This window comes from Salvelinus namaycush, chromosome 8, assembly GCF_016432855.1.
Source record: "Salvelinus namaycush isolate Seneca chromosome 8, SaNama_1.0, whole genome shotgun sequence".
In the NCBI taxonomy this organism is placed as follows: domain Eukaryota; kingdom Metazoa; phylum Chordata; class Actinopteri; order Salmoniformes; family Salmonidae; genus Salvelinus; species Salvelinus namaycush.
In genome coordinates this window covers 3396879-3422268 of record NC_052314.1, presented here as the reverse complement: position 1 = coordinate 3422268, position 25390 = coordinate 3396879, and the positions used below count along the sequence as shown (strand labels likewise).

Genomic DNA, 25390 nt, shown 5'->3' with positions numbered 1-25390 from the left:
CCAGTCAGTTCATCCTAACACTGTTCCTCTGTTACCTGTAGGTGCTGTTTCCTCCAGTCAGTTCATCCTAACACTGTTCCTCTGCTACCTGTAGGTGCTGTTACCTCCAGTCAGTTCATCCTAACACTGTTCCTCTGCTACCTGTAGGTGCTGTTTCCTCCAGTCAGTTCATCCTAACACTGTTCCTCTGCTACTTGTAGGTGCTGTTTCCTCCAGTCAGTTCATCCTAACACTGTTCCTCTGCTACCTGTAGGTGCTGTTTCCTCCAGTCAGTTCATCCTAACACTGTTCCTCTGCTACCTGTAGGTGCTGTTTCCTCCAGTCAGTTCATCCTAACACTGTTCCTCTGCTACCTGTAGGTGCTGTTTCCTCCAGTCAGGATGGGATCTCTGCAGCAGAGGTGGAGCTGAGAGTCAGACCAGGAGACAACGTCGTTCTTCACTGTGACATCAGACACAACGTAGAAACAGTCTGGATCAGAAACTGTTCTGGTGGGAGTGAAACGTGTGAGGCTTCTGTCTTCAAGTCTCTAAAGAGCCCTGTCCCACGCTTCACCCTCCTATGGAGGCGCTCTCTGAGATTCTATGATCTACTGATTGAGAACATCACTGAGTCTGACCTGGGACTCTACTACTGCGTCACCATGGGGAGAGAAGAGCAGAAGAGAACCGACGAGGCTGTATATTACCTGGAGGTCTACCACTATGGAAACATCACCACTAGGATTTCCTTTGGTGAGAACTAACTCCTTTTTTCTAATTATTTTTTTTTACATGTTTCTGTTTTATCGATTGGTTTCATTTGGAAAAAGTCTATATAAAGTGTATAAATGTCTTTTATGCGACTAAAATTGATGGAGGAACATTTATTTAACCTTTGTATCATCAGAAGATTTTTTTACTGTCAACAATATCAGTGTAAACACAATATTTCCATTTCCCTTGGTGTAATGTGTAAAGGACACACTGATTGATTGGTCTGAAAATAACATAGAAAGTGGCCCACTGATAATGTACCTCACCATTAAACAGAGAACATCCAGGACAACCCTGACCCTGAAAGTTGTCTGATCTGGGTCCTGGTACTGGCCTCCAAATCTCTGTTCCTGCTCCTCATTCCTGCTGCCTTCTGGGTCGGAAAATTACACAGTGAGTCAGGAGGACATTGGGGGGCTACATGCCTACTGATATCAGTTAGTTTTGTTACGTATCAAAGTGTTTGTCATGTTAGCAGTATGTTATTCTTCAATAACATGGACCCCAAAGCAAATCAGGGGGAGAAAAAGTGGTTTATTCAAGGAGAACGAATCATAGATGTTATGCTGGGAAGTAGATGGTCGATGTTCATTCTTCCCTGTCCTCAGTGATTCCTCCACAGAACAACGGGACAGGATGTCATTTATAACCCCTCAACGCTAGCCTGTGGTCGACCAATTAGAATTCCTTGCAGTAAAATTGGGTCAATGGCCAAAAAACAAGTATCCTGTTACACTGTATAGACGATTTGGACCAATGAAAGCCTGAGATGTAGCTATGAGTCCCGGACTGAAATTCCTACACAGATTCTAAACAGATTCTAAACAGATTCTACACAGATTCTACACAGATTCTAAACAGATGTCAACCTGAAAAACAACTGTTTCCATTGATCATTAATGCCCCATTGACCTCTAGTCCTCTGTGTTGTGTATTATCTAAAAATATTGTCACAGTCCCTTACTGAATGACATCTCTGTTCTTCCCTACTGATTAGGACGACTATCTGTTGACGTGTGTACTAGTTTTAATGTTTGTTTTTTAATATTAGGAGCAAGGAGGAATGCCTGAAAATAACCAGAGACCAGTCATTCTCCATGACAACTGTAGTTGCTACGTCCCCTGAGAGACCAGAGACCAGTCATTCTCCATGACAACTGTAGTTGCTACGTCCCCTGAGAGACCAGAGACCAGTCATTCTCCATGACAACTGTAGTTGCTACGTCCCCTGAGAGATGTAATAGGTTTTTCTATGATGAAATCAGTGTTGTTTTTCTAGAAAATCGTGCAATACGTTTTGTTAATGGAGTCTTTATGCTTTATGTCTTTTTGATTAAAGTTGTGTGTCACCCATTACCCAAGGTGTTTTAGACCAATTAAATGTATTCCCTTAATAAAAAATTTGAATTCTCAATTATGTAAAAAAGGTTATCGTTACTTTTATCTGTAGCTATGTGACTGTTTAAGCATTTTGTTTGAGAATGTACTATGGTCACCAAGCAATAAATACTTACAAAACAATGATACATTTGGCATTTTGTTAATATTTATTTTAAAATTCATCATTATCAATGCATACAAAGTTTCCTTTCAATAAACTATTTTAGTGCAGGTCCTTTTCTGAGGACCTTGACTTGGTTAAGACTTTCTTTAGATATAGTTGACTCTATCCTAGACACCCAAGACTGCAAAACGGTCAATAAAATAAATTATATTTAATTAACAAACAAGTAAAAGATGTCATGAACATTTTTTTTTTTTAGATAAAAGTTGAGAAACTACCCCCCAAAGGCACCTTCAAATAAAATCAGTAAACAAATCACCTTGAAAAGAAAAACTGAACTTCCACAAAGAACAGAACAGAATAATTCTCAAAAACAAGCTCATTTAATTAGATTAATTTTGTTTAAAAAAAATCACATCCTTTCTCAAAGCTCAGTTCCAAAAGAAACAAAAAGAAACAGTGGTTAGAGAGTCTAACCTAGTGGTTAGAGAGTTGGGCCACTAACCGAAAGGTTGCTTGATCAAATCCCCGAGCTGAGAAGGTAAAACAATCTGTTGTTCTGCCCCTGAACAAGGCAGTTAACCCACTGTTCCTAGGCCATCATTGTAAATAAGAATTTGTTCTTAACTGACTTGCCTAGTTAAATAAATAAAAATAAACTTTTCAACTAATTTCCAGGTTTTCCAGAAATCCTGGTTGGAATATTCCCGATATTCCCTCTAGATTCTGGGAATCTTCTGACCGGGATTCCAGGGAATCTTCTGACCGGGATTCCAGGGAATCTTCTGACCGGGATTCCAGGGAATCTTCTGACCGGGATTCCAGGAAAACTTCTGACCGGGATTCCAGGAAAACTTCTGACCGGGATTCCAGGAAAACTTCTGACCGGGATTCCAGGAAAACTTCTGACCGGGATTCCAGGAAAACTTCTGACCGGGATTCCAGGAAAACTTCTGACCGGGATTCCAGGAAAACTTCTGACCGGGATTCCAGGAAAACTTCTGACCGGGATTCCAGGAAAACTTCTGACCGGGATTCCAGGAAAACCTGGGAAAGTTATCTAAATGTTGCAACCGTACACATACTAGAAATCTCCCCCAAGCAAAGCTCTGTGACTGCACTGAGGAAACCGTCTAGGAACCACTGAACAGCCCTGTGACTGCACTGAGGAAACCGTCTAGGAACCACTGAACAGCCCTGTGACTGCACTAATAAAAAGGTCTAGGAACCACTGAACAGCCCTGTGACTGCACTGATAAAAAGGTCTAGGAACCACTGAACAGCTCTGTGACTGCACTGATAAAAAGGTCTAGGAACCACTGAACAGCCCTGTGACTACACTGACAAAAAGGTCTAGGAACCACTGAACAGCTCTGTGACTGCACTGATAAAAAGGTCTAGGAACCACTGAACAGCCCTGTGACTGCACTGATAAAAAGGTCTAGGAACCACTGAACAGCTCTGTGACTGCACTGATAAAAAGGTCTAGGAACCACTGAACAGCCCTGTGACTGCACTGATAAAAAGGTCTAGGAACCACTGAACAGCACTGTGACTGCACTCCCCCAATCCAAATAAACTACAGTTGCTTCTATCGTACAGGAGAAGAGCTCTGAAGAAATGCTCCCTAGTCAAGAAATAAATAGCTCAGCTCTAAACACCCAACTCTGAACATAGGAGGCGATCAAACACAGTATGGGATCACACTGCTTCGAAATGAAGCTGAAACGGGACACCCATCATTGGTCTACTTATTAAGACTTCCTTGCAGAGACAACATTTGGGCACCGTAGGTTATCTTACACCCTTTCATCCTCTTTGTCCCTCTGAGGACATCCAGCCAGAGGGGTATACTACAAAAGCATGATCAATGAGTTAGCCAGCTAACTTACCTAAACGTTATGAAAATAGCTTTTTATACATTTAACAACCAAAGACAACCAAAGACACACATATCTAACTTTACCTTTTCTTAATGAACCAGAAAATCAATAGTTATTTCTGGTTATTTATCAAAGTTAGATGGTTAACTGATTCTGCTTTGTAGTACCAAAATAGTACCGAAACTATAGCAACAACTGTCTTCCTGTTTTCAGAGTATTCAGTCTAGGATGAGTTTAATCAGTCTTAGAGACTGCTATGTCAACTCAAGAGTTTGGTACCTGCCCCATTGACTAGCCATTGCCAAAATAACATGTTGTCTGGCAATCTGCATTTTATCGGCCAGAACAGTATTTTTTTCTGGGTTTCAAAAATTACACTTTGTTGGCTTTGAAAAAATATATCAATCCTATTGCTCATGTTTTTATCTTTCAAACATGTAATCCCAGCCAATCCCAGCCATTACAAACATGTAATCCCAGTCAATCCCAGCCATTACAAACATGTAATCCCAGTCAAACATGTAATCCCAGATTACATTATCCTGTAATCCCAAACATGTAATCCCAGCCAAACAGTCCGTGTCGGTTTTTAGAAAATCAAATCTATAGGACTAATGTTCATGTTTCCTCTCAGCTTTTCCTGGCTGACGTCTTTCCAGATCTCTCTCTTTAAAAAAACAAACAAGAGTTTCATAACCTCAAGAGACTTCCTGGTTAAAAAATTTGCATAAAAAAGTGTTTAAATTCCAGTTAACGGTCAGAGATTGTTCAGGCCCCCTTGTGGCCGTTCTGGGGTATGATCTTTCCTCTTCTTAAAAAGGTTCTTGAGTTTGGACGACTTCGCGCTTTTGTCTTTGTCCTTTTGGTGCCTCTCGCCTCTCATCTCCGGGGGCAACGTGTTTAGGGACCGGCCACTCCTCGGAGGCGGAACAGGAGGATTCCCTTCTCGCTCTCCTCCTTCCGTGATCCTCTGGGGCAGGTCAGGGGTTGTTGCTGGGGTCGTTGCTGGGGTGATACAGGACTTCTCCAGAATTCCGTCATACACCAGTTCGGTCAGGTGGTCGGAGGTATAAGGGTCAGGGGTCTGGGTTTGTTTCCATGGCGTGGACAAGGTGAGGTCAGGTTGTCCGAAATGACCCCAATCCAAAACCTGGGGACCGTGACCCACTTGGGACGACTCTGCATACTCCTCCCTGGATATCCTCCGTTTGGGGATTTCCGGGGCCCTGTCCGGGTAGATCTTCCCAGTGGGAGTATCTATGGATCTGTCAATCTTATCGCTGTTTGTTCGTCTGCGAGTGTGAGAGCACATCTCATGGTGTTCGTCTATCGATATCTTCCTCGTGGCGGCGGATGGTGGTTCCACTGGGAACTCTATCTTCTTCCTGAGCATCTTGTGAGAAGAGTTGCTGTCCAGATGAAGGGTCAGTTTGTCTCTGGACATCGCCATCCTCCTCTGAGCGCTGTCGGCTAAGTCCACCTCCTCTCGGGATATCCTTCTCGTTGGAGTTCCAATGGCCGTCACCATTTCTTCTCTGGGTCTTCCTCTCATGGAGTTGTTGAATGAGACTTCCCCCCTGCTCTCTCTCATCATCTGTCTGGAGCCGGTGTCCAGAGACACACCGATCACATCTGTAGATATAAGAGACCTCTTCTTTGAGAAGTGAGTCTCCAACGGAAACTCGTGACACTCATCTCTGGATGACCTCCTTGAGACGTTGTCCATCGAACGACCCAAGACCTTTTGGGCTGCTGCGTTGGCGGGGGGGTCCATGGAAGTCTCACTTTTGCCTCTTTGCATTTTCCTTGGAGCAGTGTTGTCCACAGAAGAAAAGTCTGGCTCGTCTTTAGATGATGTCTTCAATGTGGCTTCATCCAAGGAAGCCTCCAGTTCTTCTCTAGATATGTTACAAATGGGGGATTCTGTTTCTGATGACCTTCTGCTGACAGGAGGGGTCCTGTCAGAATAAATTACCTGAGAATCTCTGTAGAGAGAAGGAGAGAGAGAGGGGGGAGAGAGAGAGGGGGAGAGTGAAAAGATATAGAGAGAGAAAGATTCCATCAAGGTTCAAAGTTTCAATCACACATTGAAAATACTGTAAGTGTCACCGTGAGTCACCTTGTAATCAGCCAAAACAGAGAAGCATTGTAGAAAATTGGAATCAGAATTGTAACGTCAGTTTATTTCCTAAATTGAAACTGTGCGACTCACCCTCTCCGCTGGGCGTTGATGAAGATCTGCTCCTCTTCCTCGAAGCAAGGGAGCGTGGTGTGGATAGGGATCAGGATATCAGGGTCGGAGAAGGAGGAGGAAGAGGAGGCGTGTCCAGAACGCCGTTGACGACACACGGTGGAGGTAGAGCCACGAGAGCGAGGGGAGCGCTTCATTGGTGGAACTAGGGTTGCAAAGGAAAGGGAACATTCACAGTAACTTTTTTTTTTTTTTTTTAAATCCCAGAAAAATGTGGGGCACATTTTGGGGATTTTTTTCCATTTTGTTAATTTTATGGAAAACCTATTCATGGAAAACCTCGCAAAAATAACACTAAACCTGATTCCACTAAGCAGCTAATCACTTAAACATTGAATCAGGTATGGCAGTGGTTCTCCAACCTCTCCTCAGGACCCCCAGCTGTTCCAAACCTCTCCTTAGAACCCCCAGCTGTTCCAAACCTCTCCCCGGGAACCCCAGCCGTTCCAAACCTCTCTTCGGGAACCCCAGCCGTTCCAAACCTCTCTTCGGGAACCCCAGCCGTTCCAAACCTCTCCTCGGGACCCCCAGCCGTTCCAAACCTCTCCTCGGGACCCCCAGCTGTTCCAAACCTCTCCTCGGGACCCCCAGCTGTTCCAAACCTCTCCTCGGGACCCCCAGCTGTTCCAAACCTCTCCTCGGGAACCCCAGCCGTTCCAAACCTCTCCTCGGGAACCCCAGCCGTTCCAAACCTCTCCTCGGGAACCCCAGCCGTTCCAAACCTCTCCTCGGGAACCCCAGCCGTTCCAAACCTCTCCTCGGGAACCCCAGCCGTTCCAAACCTCTCCTCGGGAACCCCAGCCGTTCCAAACCTCTCCTCGGGAACCCCAGCCGTTCCAAACCTCTCCTCGGGAACCCCAGCCGTTCCAAACCTCTCCTCGGGAACCCCAGCCGTTCCAAACCTCTCCTCGGGAACCCCAGCCGTTCCAAACCTCTCCTCGGGAACCCCAGCCGTTCCAAACCTCTCCTCGGGAACCCCAGCCGTTCCAAACCTCTCCTCGGGAACCCCAGCCGTTCCAAACCTCTCCTCGGGAACCCCAGCCGTTCCAAACCTCTCCTCGGGAACCCCAGCCGTTCCAAACCTCTCCTCGGGAACCCCAGCCGTTCCAAACCTCTCCTCGGGAACCCCAGCCGTTCCAAACCTCTCCTCGGGAACCCCAGCCGTTCCAAACCTCTCCTCGGGAACCCCAGCCGTTCCAAACCTCTCCTCGGGAACCCCAGCCGTTCCAAACCTCTCCTCGGGAACCCCAGCCGTTCCAAACCTCTCCTCGGGAACCCCAGCCGTTCCAAACCTCTCCTCGGGAACCCCAGCTGTTCCAAACCTCTCCTCGGGAACCCCAGCCGTTCCAAACCTCTCCTCGGGAACCCCAGCCGTTCCAAACCTCTCCTCGGGAACCCCAGCTGTTCCAAACCTCTCCTTAGAACCCCCAGCTGTTCCAAACCTCTCCTCGGGAACCCCAGCTGTTCCAAACCTCTCCTTAGAACCCCCAGCTGTTCCAAACCTCTCCTTAGAACCCCCAGCTGTTCCAAACCTCTCCTTAGAACCCCCAGCTGTTCCATGTGTTTGGTCTATTCCAGAGCTAGCACCTGATTCAACGTGTCAACTAATCATCAAGCCCTTGACTAGGTATGGGCATGAGATTGATTACCACGGTGATCCCATAAACATACACTCACCGTGCTGTAAATCTGTTTGCATAAACATGTCTGCTTAATGACCATATTATATTGACCAACTGAGCGACTGATTGCTATAACCTACCTAAGATGGGTGCTGAGGAGTCTTCCATCAGATCCTCCAGAGAGCCTTGTATTGTTTCATGATAGGAAGGGAAGGTGGGTACAGACACCCTGGGCATCGCCACCCAGTTAGAGTCTGAATACAGCGTGGCTGTCAGGCTGGCCAGGCCAGAGTTCCTGAGGAGAGGGAAACCACACAGGCGCTCTATCTGTTGCCAGCGGTGGAGACGCTCCCGTAGGCAGGCCGTGACTTCTGATAGGGCGTTCCTGTGAGGGATGTCAAAAGCACAGTTTACGTCAGCTAGTTACTTCTGGTAGGGCGTTCCTGTGATACAACACACAGGTGCAGACTGTTATAATATAGTAACATGTCAGCTATGTCAACACAACATATATTAGTTTAGTATGTTACTGTGTGACACAACAAAGTCAAATCTGTTACAAAAACTTCGTCACAAAAACCACGTCGACTCCGTCACAAAAACCACGGCAACTCCGTCACAAAAACCACGGCAACTCCGTCACAAAAACCACGGCAGCTCCGTCACAAAAACCACGGCAGCTCCGTCACAAAAACCACGTCAGCTCCGTCACAAAAACCACGTCAACTCCGTCACAAAAACCACGTCAACTCCGTCACAAAAACCACGTCAACTCCGTCACAAAAACCACGTCAACTCCGTCACAAAAACCACGTCAAATACGTCACAAAACCACGTCAACTGTGTCACAAAAACACGAGAACAGCAACTGCAACTCACAGTTGTGGACCGTGGCACAGATAAATGAACAACAGCACACATGGGAAAATTGAGCTTCTGATGTAATCAAATCAGAAAATAGCCTCCATGTCAGTAAGAGTGAGAGTTAACATGGTTTCTAGTTGAGGTTGGTTACAAGTCCAGTGTCCTGGCTTCACATCAGTTCTAGTTGAGGTTAGTTACAAGTCCAGTGTCCTGGCTTCACATCAGTTCTTGTTGAGGTTAGTTACAAGTCCAGTGTCCTGGCTTCACATCAGTTCTTGTTGAGGTTAGTTACAAGTCCAGTGTCCTGGCTTCACATCAGTTCAAAAGACTGAAGAGTGACTGAAGAGACCGCCTGGGAGCTGTGTGGGAGAGCCAGTCAGATCAGCTCAATCAGATCACACAACTTTAATTCTGCCAATGAGAGGACTACATTAAATATTCTGCATGCATGGTTAGGATTGGACAAAACGGATGAAAAGTAGATTCATGTCAAATTAAAATGTCCATTACCCTCATGTGTAATTCTCGTCATGTCACATTTTTATCAACTGAAATTCAAAGTAATTTATTACAGTTATGTTTTTCTCTCCCTCTGGTCTCGTTATCTTCATAGTTTTAGTCAGGAAAAATAGGTTGTTATTTTGTCATAGTTATTGTTGACTAAATTAAGACTGTGTGTGTGTGTGTGTGTGTGTGTGTGTGTGTGTGTGTGTGTGTGTGTGTGTGTGTGTGTGTGTGTGTGTGTGTGTGTGTGTGTGTGTGTGTGTGTGTGTGTCTCACTTGGCCTCCAGGATCTTGGTGTCAACATCGTCCAGTGAGGAGCTGTGAGCCACGTGGAACGTCCCCATGAGGGAACTCCTCTTCTTCTTGATCTTCTCTGCCTGGACAGGATATACACATACCAAGGGGTGAGGTCACATCCTCCTGGTCATGTCCACACCAAGGGGTCAATATGAGGTCACATCCTCCTGGTCATGTCCATACCAAGGGGTTAATATGAGGTCACATCCTCCTGGTCATGTCCACACCAATGGGTTAATATGAGGTCACATCCTCCTGGTCATGTCCACACCAAGGGGTTAATATGAGGTCACATCCTCCTGGTCATGTCCATACCAAGGGGTTAATATGAGGTCACATCCTCCTGGTCATGTCCATACCAAGTGGTTAATATGAGGTCACATCCTCCTGGTCATGTCCATACCAAGGGGTTAATATGAGGTCACATCCTCCTGGTCATGTCCACACCAGGGGTTAATATGGAGGATAGATGACTAGTTTAATGCATTATCCTGGTCATGTCCACACCAGGGGTTAATATGGAGGACAGATGACTAGTTTAATGCATTATCCTGGTCATGTCCACACAAGGGGTTAATATGGAGGACAGATGACTAGTTTAATGCATTATCCTGGTCATGTCCACACCAGGGGTTAATATGGAGGACAGATAACTAGTTTAATGCATTATCCTGGTCATGTCCACACCAGGGGTTAATATGGAGGATAGATGACTAGTTTAATGCATTATCCTGGTCATGTCCACACCAGGGGTTAATATGGAGGACAGATGACTTGTTTAATGCATTATCCTGGTCATGTCCACACCAGGGGTTAATATGGAGGACAGATGACTAGTTTAATGCATTATCCTGGTCATGTCCACACAAGGGGTTAATATGGAGGACAGATGACTAGTTTAATGCATTATCCTGGTCATGTCCACACAAGGGGTTAATATGGAGGATAGATGACTAGTTTAATGCATTATCCTGGTCATGTCCACACCAGGGGTTAATATGGAGGATAGATGACTAGTTTAATGCATTATCCTGGTCATGTCCACACCAGGGGTTAATATGGAGGACAGATGACTAGTTTAATGCATTATCCTGGTCATGTCCACACCAGGGGTTAATATGGAGGACAGATGACTTGTTTAATGTATTATCCTGGTCATGTCCACACCAGGGGTTAATATGGAGGATAGATGACTAGTTTAATGCATTATCCTGGTCATGTCCACACCAGGGGTTAATATGGAGGACAGATGACTAGTTTAATGCATTATCCTGGTCATGTCCACACCAGGGGTTAATATGGAGGATAGATGACTAGTTTAATGCATTATCCTGGTCATGTCCACACCAGGGGTTAATATGGAGGATAGATGACTAGTTTAATGCATTATCCTGGTCATGTCCACACCAGGGGTTAATATGGAGGACAGATGACTAGTTTAATGCATTATCCTGGTCATGTCCACACCAGGGGTTAATATGGAGGACAGATGACTTGGTTAATGCATTATCCTGGTCATGTCCACACCAGGGGTTAATATGGAGGACAGATGACTAGTTTAATGCATTATCCTGGTCATGTCCACACCAGGGGTTAATATGGAGGACAGATGACTTGGTTAATGCATTATCCTGGTCATGTCCACACCAGGGGTTAATATGGAGGATAGATGACTAGTTTAATGCATTATCCTGGTCATGTCCACACCAGGGGTTAATATGGAGGATAGATGACTTGGTTAATGCATTATCCTGGTCATGTCCACACCAGGGGTTAATATGGAGGACAGATGACTTGTTTAATGCATTATCCTGGTCATGTCCACACCAGCGGTTAATTACAGCCCCTATGTTCTTTCTTCCTACGTGAAGTCAGTGAAAAGTCAATCAATCAGTTGACGAATCAATAAACTGATTGGTTTACGTTTCTCTCCTACCTCCTCCTCAGCAGTGGCCAGCTGCAGCTCAGGACTGTGTTTCTTGACGTTGTAGTACTGGACCAATCAACCAACAGATCAACTCTTCCACCAACCGACTACTCCACCAACCAACCAATCAATCAACTCTTCCACCAACCAACTAATCCCCCAACCAACCAATCAATCAACTAATCCACCAACCAACCAATCAACTCTTCCACCAACCAATCAACTAATCCACCAACCAACCAATCAACTCTTCCACCAACCAATCAACTAATCCACCAACCAATCAACTAATCCACCAACCAACCAACCAACTAATCCACCAACTAACCAACCAACCAACCAACTAATCCACCAACCAACCAATCAACCAACCAACCAACCAACCAACCAACCAACCAACCAACCAACCAACCAACCAACCAACCAACCAACCAACCAACCAACCAGTAGTCTCCTACCTCTTCCTTGGCCGTGTTCAGCTGCAGCTCAGCGCTGTGTTTCTTGATGTTGTAGTACTGGACCTCCACCTCGTGGGTCAGCTGTAGCCAGAGCTGTAGGGCCTCCGGGACAGACCAGTAAGCCATCATGTCCTTCTCTGCCTTCTTTAATGCTCCCCGAACCTAGATACACACACACACACACACACACACACACACACACACACACACACGCACACACAGACACACAGAAACATGCGCACACAGGTACACACACACACACACACACACACACACACAGAAACATGCGCACACAGGTACACACACACACACACACACACACACACACACACAGAAACATGCACACACAGGTACACACACACACACACAGGAGAAGGGTTAGAGATTTTGATTGATGGGTGGGCCGTTTTTACCACCAGCCTTGAGCCAATACTGATAGTGTTTCCTACACTGTGGACTTGCTTCAGTTAGAGTTAGACTTAGCTAAGGTAAGATTAGGGTTAGGTAAGGTTAGGTTAGGTAGAGTTAGGTTAGGTAGGGTAAGGTTAGGTTAGGTAGAGTTAGGTTAGATAGGGTAAGGTTAGGTTAGGTTGGGTAAGGTTAGGTAGGGTAAGGTTAGGTAAGGTTAGGTAGGGTAAGGTTAGGTTAGGTAATGTAAGGTTAGGTAGGGTAAGGTTAGGTAGGGTAAGGTTAGGTAGGGTTAGGTAAGGTAGGGTTAGGTAAGGTAGGGTTAGGTAAGGTAGGGTAAGGTTAGGTAGGGTAAGGTTAGGTAGGGTAAGGTTAGGTTAGGTAATGTAAGGTAAGGTAGGGTAAGGTTAGGTAGGGTAAGGTTAGGTAGGGTAAGGTTAGGTTAGGTAATGTAAGGTTAGGTAGGGTAAGGTTAGGTTAGGTAATGTAAGGTTAGGTAGGGTAAGGTTAGGTTAGGTAATGTAAGGTTAGGTAGGGTAAGGTTAGGTAGGGTTAGGTAAGGTAGGGTTAGGTAAGGTAGGGTAAGGTTAGGTAGGGTAAGGTTAGGTAGGGTAAGGTTAGGTAGGGTAAGGTTAGGTAGGGTAAGGTTAGGTAGGGTAAGGTTAGGTAGGGTAAGGTTAGGTAGGGTAAGGTTAGGTAGGGTAAGGTTAGGTAGGGTAAGGTTAGGTAGGGTAAGGTTAGGTTAGGTAATGTAAGGTTAGGTAGGGTAAGGTTAGGTTAGGTAATGTAAGGTTAGGTAGGGTAAGGTTAGGTTAGGTAATGTAAGGTTAGGTAGGGTAAGGTTAGGTTAGGTAATGTAAGGTTAGGTAGGGTAAGGTTAGGTAGGGTTAGGTAAGGTAGGGTTAGGTAAGGTAGGGTAAGGTTAGGTAGGGTAAGGTTAGGTAGGGTAAGGTTAGGTTAGGTAATGTAAGGTTAGGTAGGGTAAGGTTAGGTTAGGTAATGTAAGGTTAGGTAGGGTAAGGTTAGGTAGGGTAAGGTTAGGTAGGGTAAGGTTAGGTTAGGTAATGTAAGGTTAGGTAGGGTAAGGTTAGGTAGGGTAAGGTTAGGTAGGGTAAGGTTAGGTAGGGTAAGGTTAGGTAGGGTAAGGTTAGGTTAGGTAATGTAAGGTTAGGTAGGGTAAGGTTAGGTTAGGTAATGTAAGGTTAGGTAGGGTAAGGTTAGGTAGTGTAAGGTTAGGTAGGGTTAGGTAAGGGTTAGGTAAGGTTGGGGTTAGGTAATGTAAGGTTAGATAGGGTAAGGTTAGGTAGGGTAAGGTTAGGTAGGGTAAGGTAAGGTTAGGGTTAGGTTAGTTAGGGTTAGGTAAGGTTAGGTAGGGTAAGGTTAGGTAGGGTAAGGTTAGGGTTAGGTTAGGTAGGGTAAGGTTAGGTAGGGTAAGGTTAGGTAGGGTAAGGTTAGGTTAGGGTTAGGTTAGGTAGGGTTAGGTTAGATTAGGGTTAGGTTAGGTTAGGGTTAGGTTAGTTAGGGTTAGGTAGGGTAAGGTAAGGTTAGGTAGGGTAAGGTTAGGTAGGGTAAGGTTAGGTAGGGTAAGGTTAGGTAGGGTAAGGTTAGGTAGGGTAAGGTTAGGTAGGGTAAGGTTAGGGTTAGGTTAGGTAGGGTAAGGTTAGGTAGGGTAAGGTTAGGTAGGGTAAGGTTAGGTTAGGGTTAGGTTAGATTAGGGTTAGGTTAGGTTAGGTTAGGGTTAGGTTAGTTAGGGTTAGGTAGGGTAAGGTAAGGTTAGGTAGGGTAAGGTTAGGTTAGGGTTAGGTTAGGTAGGGTAAGGTTAGGTTAGGGTTAGGTTAGGTAGGGTTAGGTTAGGTTAGGTAAGGTAAGGTAGGGTAAGGTTAGGTAAGGTTAGGTTAGGTTAGGTAGGGTTAGGTTAGGTAGGGTTAGGTTAGGTAAGGTAGGGTTAGGTTAGGTAAGGTAGGGTTAGGTTAGGTTAGGTAGGGTTAGGTTAGGTAGGGTTAGGTAGCGTAAGGTTAGGTAGCGTAAGGTTAGGTAGCGTAAGGTTAGGTAGGGTTAGGTTAGGGTTAGGTAGAGTTAGGTTAGATAGGGTAAGGTTAGGTTAGGTTGGGTAAGGTTAGGTAGGGTAAGGTTAGGTAAGGTTAGGTAGGGTAAGGTTAGGTTAGGTAATGTAAGGTTAGGTAGGGTAAGGTTAGGTAGGGTAAGGTTAGGTAGGGTTAGGTAAGGTAGGGTTAGGTAAGGTAGGGTAAGGTTAGGTAGGGTAAGGTTAGGTAGGGTAAGGTTAGGTAATGTAAGGTAAGGTAGGGTAAGGTTAGGTAGGGTAAGGTTAGGTAGGGTAAGGTTAGGTTAGGTAATGTAAGGTTAGGTAGGGTAAGGTTAGGTTAGGTAAGGTTAGGTTAGGTAATGTAAGGTTAGGTAGGGTAAGGTTAGGTTAGGTAATGTAAGGTTAGGTAGGGTAAGGTTAGGTAGGGTTAGGTAAGGTAGGGTTAGGTAAGGTAGGGTAAGGTTAGGTAGGGTAAGGTTAGGTAGGGTAAGGTTAGGTAGGGTAAGGTTAGGTAGGGTAAGGTTAGGTAGGGTAAGGTTAGGTAGGGTAAGGTTAGGTAGGGTAAGGTTAGGTTAGGTAATGTAAGGTTAGGTAGGGTAAGGTTAGGTTAGGTAATGTAAGGTTAGGTAGGGTAAGGTTAGGTTAGGTAATGTAAGGTTAGGTAGGGTAAGGTTAGGTTAGGTAATGTAAGGTTAGGTAGGGTAAGGTTAGGTTAGGTAATGTAAGGTTAGGTAGGGTAAGGTTAGGTAGGGTTAGGTAAGGTAGGGTTAGGTAAGGTAGGGTAAGGTTAGGTAGGGTAAGGTTAGGTAGGGTAAGGTTAGGTTAGGTAATGTAAGGTTAGGTAGGGTAAGGTTAGGTTAGGTAGGGTAAGGTTAGGTTAGGTAATGTAAGGTTAGGTAGGGTAAGGTTAGGTTAGGTAATGTAAGGTTAGGTAGGGTAAGGTTAGGTTAGGTAATGTAAGGTTAGGTAGGGTAAGGTTAGGTAGGGTAAGGTTAGGTAGGGTAAGGTTAGGTAGGGTAAGGTTAGGTTAGGTAATGTAAGGTTAGGTAGGGTAAGGTTAGGTTAGGTAATGTAAGGTTAGGTAGGGTAAGGTTAGGTAGTGTAAGGTTAGGTAGGGTTAGGTAAGGGTTAGGTAAGGTTGGGGTTAGGTAATGTAAGGTTAGATAGGGTAAGGTTAGGTAGGGTAAGGTTAGGTAGGGTAAGGTAAGGTTAGGGTTAGGTTAGTTAGGGTTAGGTAAGGTTAGGTAGGGTAAGGTTAGGTAGGGTAAGGTTAGGGTTAGGTTAGGTAGGGTAAGGTTAGGTAGGGTAAGGTTAGGTTAGGGTTAGGTTAGGTAGGGTTAGGTTAGATTAGGGTTAGGTTAGGTTAGGTTAGGGTTAGGTTAGTTAGGGTTAGGTAGGGTAAGGTAAGGTTAGGTAGGGTAAGGTTAGGTAGGGTAAGGTTAGGTAGGGTAAGGTTAGGTAGGGTAAGGTTAGGTAGGGTAAGGTTAGGGTTAGGTTAGGTAGGGTAAGGTTAGGTAGGGTAAGGTTAGGTAGGGTAAGGTTAGGTTAGGGTTAGGTTAGGTAGGGTTAGGTTAGATTAGGGTTAGGTTAGGTTAGGTTAGGGTTAGGTTAGTTAGGGTTAGGTAGGGTAAGGTAAGGTTAGGTAGGGTAAGGTTAGGTTAGGGTTAGGTTAGGTAGGGTAAGGTTAGGTTAGGGTTAGGTTAGGTAGGGTTAGGTTAGGTAGGGTTAGGTTAGGTTAGGTAGGGTTAGGTTAGGTAGGGTTAGGTTAGGTTAGGTAAGGTAAGGTAGGGTAAGGTTAGGTAAGGTTAGGTTAGGTTAGGTAGGGTTAGGTTAGGTAGGGTTAGGTTAGGTAAGGTAGGGTTAGGTTAGGTAAGGTAGGGTTAGGTTAGGTTAGGTAGGGTTAGGTTAGGTAGGGTTAGGTAGCGTAAGGTTAGGTAGCGTAAGGTTAGGTAGCGTAAGGTTAGGTAGGGTTAGGTTAGGTAGGGTTAGGTTAGGTAGGGTTAGGTTAGGTAGGGTTAGGTAGTGTTAGGTTAGGTAGGGTAAGGTTAGGTAGGGTTAGGTTAGGTTAGGTTAGGTAGGGTTAGGTAGGGTTAGGTTAGGTAGGGTAAGGTTAGGTAGGGTTAGGTTAGGTTAGGTAGGGTTAGGTTAGGTAAGGTTAGGTAGGGTTAGGTAGGGTTAGGTAGGGTTAGGTAGGGTTAGGTAGGGTTAGGTAGGGTTAGGTAGCGTAAGGTTAGGTAGGGTTAGGTAGCGTAAGGTTAGGTAAGGTTAGGTTCTCTACCTGCTCCAGCTCCTCCTCTGCGTATCTCAGTCTGCTCAGTTGACTGACGGCTCCAGCTCTGAGCCGATGGAGTCTGTGCGCCTCCTCCTGGGCTCCCATGATCTCATCCCTCATCTTCTCCTCCAGGTTCTGTTTCTCCTCCGCCACGTTACGCTTCTCCTCCTGGGCCTGCTCCAGCCTGGTATCAGGACGGGGACACGCGTCAGCAACACACACACACACACACACACACACACACACACACACACACACACACACACACACACACACACACACACACACACACACACACACACACACACACACACACACAGGTTAGCAGCAAAGACACACACACAGGTTAGCAGCAAAGACACACACACAGGTTAGCAGCAAAGACACACACACACACACACACACAGGTTAGCAGCACACACACAGGTTAGCAGCAAAGACACACACACACACACACACACACACACACACACACACGTAAGCAGGACAAACACATACATTATCAGGAAACATTTAAACATACAGACAAACAAACGCAGGAAACACACATAACAGTACTCCTCAACCCAATACACACACAGTCATAGACACTCACTGTTCCTGTAGTTCTCTGAGGCTGAGCTCAGCACTCTGCAGACTCTCCAGGTCCTTCATCATCTTGGAGATGTGGACTTTAGAAGCTTTGTTCTGGACCTGGGAGAACCAGCAGCCTCCTACACCCATCATCACAGACACTAGCAGCAACAGGTCCTTCATGTAGTTATGGGGTGGGCCTGGAGGAGGAGAGGAGAGAGGATGAGGAGCAGGAGAGAGGAGGAGGAGGGAGAGAGGAGGAGGAGAAGAGAGGAGAGAGAAGAGGAAGGAGGAGGATGAGAGGATAATGATGACAGTCATGATGAAAGTGGAGGAGGAAGATGAGGAGGAGGATGATTTCATTTGTTCAGCGCTTTTCAATATAATCAGTGGACATGAGCACATGCACAAAGAGAGTGTGTGTGTGTGTGTGTGTGTGTACTGTCTACACACGTATAGGAGCACCAAACAGCACCACGTCCAGAGCCTTGATGTTGAGTTTCTGTTTGTCTCTCTGGTCCAGGATCTTCAGCTGGCCACTCAGGAACGACGGCTCATTGGCTGCTATCCTGCACACATCACAATGACACCAGCTCTGATTAGACGAGAATACTAAAGTGTTCTGATTGGCTCTTTCTACATCTGATTGGACTGTGTTTCTCTTTCTGTTATGTTATTATTAAGCGTTTTAATTAGACAAATTGAGCTGCTTCGGATTTGTTTGTAATTGTATAGTAACGACTCAAAATATACCAAATGGACATTGTAACTAGGGTGTGTTACCTGATTGGCCAGTAAGTTTCAGTAAGAAGCTGTCTGATTGGCTGTGCCCACCAGGAAGTACCTCTCTGAGGTTTCTGATTGGCCGTTCTCACCTGGGGAGGGTGTTGCCGTTGACTCTGAAGTCTTTAAAGTTGTTCTCATATTGAGGCAGCTCTACAAACTCCCTGAGCCACCTCAACACCTCATCCTGAGTCCAGTTATGGACTGATAGAGAGAGGAGGAGGGGGAGAGAGGGAGAGAGGGGGTAGGAAGGGAGAGAGAGGGGGAGGTCAGATGGGGATAGAGAGAGGAGGAGGGGGAGAGAGGGAGAGAGAGGGTAGGAAGGGAGAGAGAGGGAGGGAGAGGTCAGATGGGGATAGAGAGAGGAGGAGGGGGAGAGAGAGGGGGAGGTCAGATGGGGATAGAGAGAGGAGGAGGGGGAGAGAGGGAGAGAGAGGGGGAGGTCAGATGGGGATAGAGAGAGGAGGAGGGGGAGAGAGGGAGAGAGAGGGGGAGGTCAGATGGGGATAGAGAGAGGAGGAGGGGGAGAGAGGGAGAGAGAGGGGGAGGTCAGATGAGGATAGAGAGAGGAGGAGGGGGAGAGAGGGAGAGAGAGGGTAGGAAGGGAGAGAGAGAGAGGGGGAGAAGGGGGAGGAAGGGAGAGAGAGGGGAGGTCAAATGGGGATAGAGAGAGGGGGAGGGGAAAGGAGAGAGAGAGGGGAGGTCAGATGGGGATAGAGAGAGGGGGAGGGGAAAGGAGAGAGAGAGGGGAGGTCAGATGGGGATAGAGAGAGGGGGAGGGGAAAGGAGAGAGAGAGGGGAGGTCAGATGGGGATAGAGAGAGGGGGAGGGGAAAGGAGAGAGAGAGGGGAGGTCAGATGGGGATAGAGAGAGGGGGAGGGGAAAGGAGAGAGAGAGGGGAGGTCAGATGGGGATAGAGAGAGGGGGAGGGGAAAGGAGACAAGGGAGAGAGGTGGGGATAGAGAGAGTTGGGAGGGTTTGGTAATGAAGAAACGGTGAATGTAACAACATATTGCATAATCACACACACAACGTACCTTCTGAGAACTTCCAGCCCCTCCATAGTTCCTCTATGGTGATGTGTTGGTCCTCTCTGTGAAGATGGCTGTGTTTGTTGGTCTGCTGCTGCTTCATGTCCTCCATGATGAACTACACAGCCAAGACACACACACACACACACACACACACACACACACAGGATTATGAAAAGTTTGCAGCTTAATGTCAAAAGGTAAACGTCTAACACACACACTTAACCACACACACACACACACACACACAGACAGAGACACCCAGTCTATTTTATCTCTAAACTAAAATGTCTTGGTCCTTATCATTGGTACAGTTGACAGTCGTCAAACTAATGTGGAAACTTAGAAAGGTTAAGGATGTGTGAACTGTTATTAGACATGCGTGGTTGTGGTTGGTTAAGTGTGTGTGTGTGGTTAAATGTGTGTGTGTGTGTGTGGTTAAGTGTGTGTGTGTATCCATCTGTGTGTGTTAGATGTTTACCTTTTGACATTAAGCTGCAAGCTTTTCATAATCGTGTGTGTGTGTGTGGTTAAGTGTGTGTGTTAGACGTTTACCTTTTGACATTAAGCTGCAAACTTTTCATAATCCTGTGTGTGTGTGTGTGTGTGTGTGTGTGTGTGTGTGTGTGTGTGTGTGTGTGTGTGTGTGTGTGTGTGTGTGTTCCACCATCTTGGAATCTATCCTTGGCTGTAATTCGATTCTTCATGTGATAGGAACAGGAATGTCAGCCACCCTCCCCTCCCGTCTCCACGGTAACAGCAACCCAATCCCATGGATCATCTAGCCCTGGACGGCATTCTGATGAGTTCTGGAGTTCTGGGACAAACAGTCCAACATTCTACACTTCTAACCTGGACTCACTTCTTCTAAAGGGGCTCTAGTGTCTGTGGCTTAAACAAACTAACAAGACAGGAATCATGAGACAGACAGACTGGTCAACGAGGATATACACACACAGCATGTAACTGAATAAAGACTCCTACCGTCTGTTGTCCAATCAAAACACACCTGAATCCCTCCTCCGTGGTTACGTACCTCTACGCTCTCCTCCACCTCTATCCCTCCATCCTGGTCGTCATCCATCTCTCTGTGGATGTTCCTCAGAGCCTCCAGACTGTATCGGTCTGCCTCGTTCATACAGGGAGGTGACACCACCAGGCATGGGTCTATAGAGATGGTCAATCAATACATTTATCAATGTTAGGTTGACCTTTCCTACAGTCAATGACCAAAAGCGCCCTCTAGTGGCCTCATGGTGGAATGATATTGTTTTTCAGAATTAGTTTAAAAACTAAATTAACTGACAAAAATCTGGTGTTTCTATGTCTAACAGTTTTGTTATAGTTCGGTCTTCTGTGATGTGTATAAAGTGTAATATTGGGATGAAAACTCTAAATGTAATATATTTCAACTGTATATCTGACATGGTACAGGTGTCTTACTATGTTTAAGCCCATAACCATGTGTGTGAGGTGAATACTTTTGTTTCAAAGTAGATTTGTTTAAGACTACCAAGAAACACTCTGTGTGACCCTGATTTAGCCCACTGCAGTACAAGGTTTATCAATACACACTAAAGGACCAAAAGGATGTAGACATCTGCTCATCAAACATCTCATTCCAAAATCATGGACATTAATATGGTGCCCCTTTGCTGCTATAACAGCCTCCACTCTTCTTCCACTAGATGTTGGAACATTGCTGCAGGGACTTGCTTCCATTCAGCCATGAGAGCATTAGTGAGGTCGGACACTGATGTTGGGCGATTAGGCCTGGCTCGCAGTCGGCGTTCCAATACAATCCCAAAGATGTTAGATGGGGTTGAGGTCAGGGTTCTGTGCAGGCCAGTCAAGTTCTTCCACACCAATCTCGACAAACCATTTCTGTATGGATCTCGCTTTTTGCACGGAGGCATTATCATACTGAAACAGGACAGAATCTTCTAGAATGTCATTGTATGCTGTAGTTTCCCTTCACTGGAACTAAGGGGCCCGAACCTTGAAGAACAGCCCCAGGCCAGTATTCCTACTCCACCAAACTTTACAGTTGCCACTCTGCATTGGGGCAGGTAGCGTTCTCCTGGCATCTGCCAAACCCAGATTTGTCCGTCGGACTGCCAGAGAACGAGTTTCCACTGTTCCAGAGTCCAATGTAAGCGAGCTTTACAGCACTCCAGCCAACGCTTGGCATTGCTCATGGTGATCTTAGGCTTGTGTGCGGCTGCTCGGCCATGGAAACCCATTTCATGAAGCTCCCAATGAACAGTTCTTGTGCTGACGTTTCTTCCAGAGGCGGTTTAGAATTCAGTAATAAGCGCTGCAACCGAGGAATGATGATTTCTACGCTTTACGTGCTTCAGCGCGCTGACATCCCGCTCTGTGAGCTTGTGTGGCCTACCACTTCGCGGCTGAGCCGTTGTTGCTCCTATTTCACTGTAACCTGCATTCTTAGTCACTGAGCACCGACCGGCACCGGATGTTCATGGAAGTTGAAAACTAGTTGAAATTTGGTCAGTCTGCCTTGTCCACAGAATTGTTTTTGCTTTTTGGTACGGTCTGGACCAGATTTATATTTCAACATCCACAGATGTCAATTTTTGGTTTGGTCAGGACTTGACTGGGCCCAAACATAGACGTCCATGATTGGTTCAGTCCTGCACTGTACACTTGAGTATAATAGAGTTCAGTAGAGTAAACAGTAGAGCACACTAGAGTTACTGTACTGTAATGAACCAAACTGTACTCTACTGTACAGTAAACAGTAGAGCACACTAGAGTTACTGTACTGTACTGAACCAAACTGTATTCTACTGTACAGTAAACAGTAGAGCACACTAGAGTTACTGTACTGTAATGAACCAAACTGTATTCTACTGTACAGTAAACAGTAGAGCACACTAGAGTTACTGTACTGTACTGAACCAAACTGTATTCTACTGTACAGTAAACAGTAGAGCACACTAGAGTTACTGTACTGTAATGAACCAAACTGTATTCTACTGTACAGTAAACAGTAGAGCACACTAGAGTTACTGTACTGTACTGAACCAAACTGTATTCTACTGTACAGTAAACAGTAGAGCACACTAGAGTTACTGTACTGTAATGAACCAAACTGTATTCTACTGTACAGTAAACAGTAGAGCACACTAGAGTTACTGTACTGTAATGAACCAAACTGTATTCTACTGTACAGTAAACAGTAGAGCACACTAGAGTTACTGTACTGTAATGAACCAAACTGTATTCTACTGTACAGTAAACAGTAGAGCACACTAGAGTTACTGTACTGTAATGAACCAAACTGTACTCTACTGTACAGTAAACAGTAGAGCACACTAGAGTTACTGTACTGTAATGAACCAAACTGTACTCTACTGTACAGTAAACAGTAGAGCACACTAGAGTTACTGTACTGTAATGAACCAAACTGTATTCTACTGTACAGTAAACAGTAGAGCACACTAGAGTTACTGTACTGTAATGAACCAAACTGTATTCTACTGTACAGTAAACAGTAGAGCACACTAGAGTTACTGTACTGTAATGAACCAAACTGTACTCTACTGTACAGTAAACAGTAGAGCACACTAGAGTTACTGTACTGTACTGAACCAAACTGTATTCTACTGTACAGTAAACAGTAGAGCACACTAGAGTTACTGTACTGTAATGAACCAAACTGTACTCTACTGTATTGTGCTTTACAGTACTGTAATGTATTCTACTCTAATATACTGTACTCTGCACTCTCCTGTAATGTACTGTACTCTGCACTGTACTCTGCACTGTACTGTAATGTACTGCACTCTCCTGTAATGTACTGCACTCTCCTGTACTGTACTCTCTCCTGTAATGTACTGTACTCTCCTGTAATGTACTGTACTCTCCTGTAATGTACTGTACTCTTCTCTACTGCAGCAAATCTCCACTGGGGTAGTCGCAACCCCCCCAAAGAATTGTGGGGGGGAGGTGAAAAATACTCCAGTCTGAATTTAAACTAGTAAAGCCTGGTAGAAAGTGTGTAGACATGATAATTAACTTATAATTATGAATCATTTCATCTCTGGAATCAAACAGTGAGTTTACTAAAAATCATTAATCAAGAATATGGGAAAAATGTATTATTGACAATGGAAAAGGTGGGAATCTTGTTCCCTTGTCTTTTTGGTGTGTATTACACGATTGTGGCATTAATGTGTGGCATTAATGTACACTCCAATTTGTTGTGTTCATGTTAGCTAGGCTAGCTAGGTGGCTAACATTAGCTAAACTAGGGGTTAAGATTAGGTATAGGGTTTAAGATTAGGGTAAGGCAACATGCTAGCTAAGTAGCTAAAGGGTTAAGGTTAGGAGTTAACCCTTTATTCTAAGGTCAAGGTTAGGGGAAGGATTAGCTAACATGCTAAATTTTTGCGAAAGTAGCTACAAGGACTTACAAAGTTGCTAATTAGCTAAAAATGCTAATTGTCCATGATGAGATTTGAACACCCCCTCCCATCCTCCCCAACCAACTAACCTTGGTTTGTCTTAAGTAACCTACTGTGTCTTAATCTGTGATTGAAATTCCCTGTATACAAAACCGTGTAGTGCGCACGAAAAAAATATACTTGTAATCTTAGGTTGTGTGCATAGAGTTACATGGTTTGTTAAAATTCTAAAGTGACACATCTAAGTCGCAACGCCATTCCGTCATCATGGACCACTCCAAACCACACCTCTGGTCCTTGCCCTGCCAAAGTGCTCATCTCCAATTCTCAATGTCCAGTGGTTCCCTGTGTCTGAATGTGTCAATTACGATTATCCATCCCGCATCTAAACTATTGTAATGAAACAGGCAGGGAGCAGGTTTCGAACCGTCGACCTTCTAGCCCGAGGTCCGGCGCGCTATCGACTGTGCCGCAAAAGCATGCTCGAGCGGCAAAGTAGATTTCCGCGCTTATAAACCCAGGGTCGTTACACTATGTTTGGCTACAAGCAGCTGCTAGACCACTGTATGAGCAAGAGTACCATGCCACTCCACACTTGTGCCCATCTCCAATGCCCTGCAACTCCATGTGTCCCAGTGACCATAGGAATGATAGGACAAGTCACCGAAGAGGTGTTGATAAAACGGTACATTTCCACCATGCCAGTTGGTTTGTCAACATTGATGACTCCTCCTAACACCGAGCTCAGATAACCGCTGAGTGCGCAAAACACGTGCATAACAGTTAACGGTTGTCACTCCCTGTCTCCGCGCGGGATCCTGCTTCAGGACACACATTGCCCTGTGGTTGGAATAACTTCTCTTGATTAATCAAAGATCTGCAGACCAAATATATTTAGCTAGTTTAGTTGCGCCTGGATTTACTTTTGGGGATACAGTATTCCACAGGTTCCATTACACCGGGCAAACTACCGCACAGCTCAATGATTAGAAAGTGTTGATGCTATTTGACCCAGATCTGCACTGATCTGACTCAAATGTATTCATAATCAAATCAAATGTATTTCTAAAGCCCTTCTTACATCAGCTGAAGTGCAGCAGAAGGGCGGAAGTGGTTGTGTTTCAACTACATATGTGGACCAGATCCTATTCACCTATCCAATCGTTGCTAGATCCATGTTGGAGCAGGGTTTACTTCAAGGTAATGAGGGCGTATGGACGTAATTTTAGGCTACGGCTATCCACGCTTATTGTCACCGTCAGTCATTCGGGGATCATTTTTACCTGTCGAGTCGAACACCGTTCTTTGGCCGGCAAAGGTGAGTCCGAGCTCCGGGTCATTGTGGTGATAGTAGCCGCTGTCCTGGATGATGCCCTGCGAAGCCTCGAATAAGACCCCGCGGAGCAGGAGGAGGAGAACCGGGGAAAGGAGCAACATCATGGGGGTTTAAGAGAAACTCTCACCCCGGTGGGAGCAAGAGAACCGGGAGAAGATCTACAAAACAGATGTCGGCTATACAAACCGAGACCCGGTTGTTTAACGATGTCAACACTCACATGCACCACCGTGCGCAAGTGTTAGGTTATCAGATCGAGCTATTAACGGAACCGTTATTCAGAGGTGATGTGACGCTAATGATTGGGTTCGGGTTGAGAAACTAACCAAGGGGATATGGTGAAATATTCGATAACATTATACAACAACTCAACCGTTACATTAAAACTCCAGAAAGGGTTACAATTCCAACGGCTGCCAACAAGTTTTTATCCAAAAAAAGAACATGG

At 45.4% G+C, this 25390-nt stretch overlaps 1 protein-coding gene across 1 annotated transcript; it reads right to left on the bottom strand.

Moving 5' to 3' along the window:
• Positions 1–3823: 3823 nt before the first annotated feature.
• On the bottom strand, positions 3824–20512 carry LOC120052310 (stromal interaction molecule 2-like). Its single transcript, XM_038999144.1, has 11 exons — positions 20213–20512; positions 19183–19294; positions 18238–18349; positions 17816–17931; positions 17385–17562; positions 16796–16973; positions 12066–12227; positions 9660–9760; positions 8156–8400; positions 6355–6538; positions 3824–6127 (listed from the first exon to the last, which is right to left on the bottom strand). Exons 1-11 carry the CDS (start codon positions 20312–20314, stop codon positions 4900–4902), a joined length of 2718 nt encoding a protein of 905 aa, XP_038855072.1. The 5' UTR covers positions 20315–20512; the 3' UTR covers positions 3824–4899.
• Positions 20513–25390: the final 4878 nt, after the last annotated feature.

Bases quoted from the DNA above. Each gene is read 5' to 3' on its own strand.
- LOC120052310 (XM_038999144.1), bottom strand. From the start codon at position 20,314: ATGAACGAGGCAGACCGATACAGTCTGGAGGCTCTGAGGAACATCCAC. The intron at 17,932-18,237 runs GTGAGAACGGCC...TGATGTGTGCAG, and splicing joins AACGGCAACACCCTCCCCAG to GATAGCAGCCAATGAGCCGT. The intron at 6,128-6,354 runs GTGAGTCGCACA...TTCTCTCTACAG, and splicing joins ATCAACGCCCAGCGGAGAGG to AGATTCTCAGGTAATTTATT.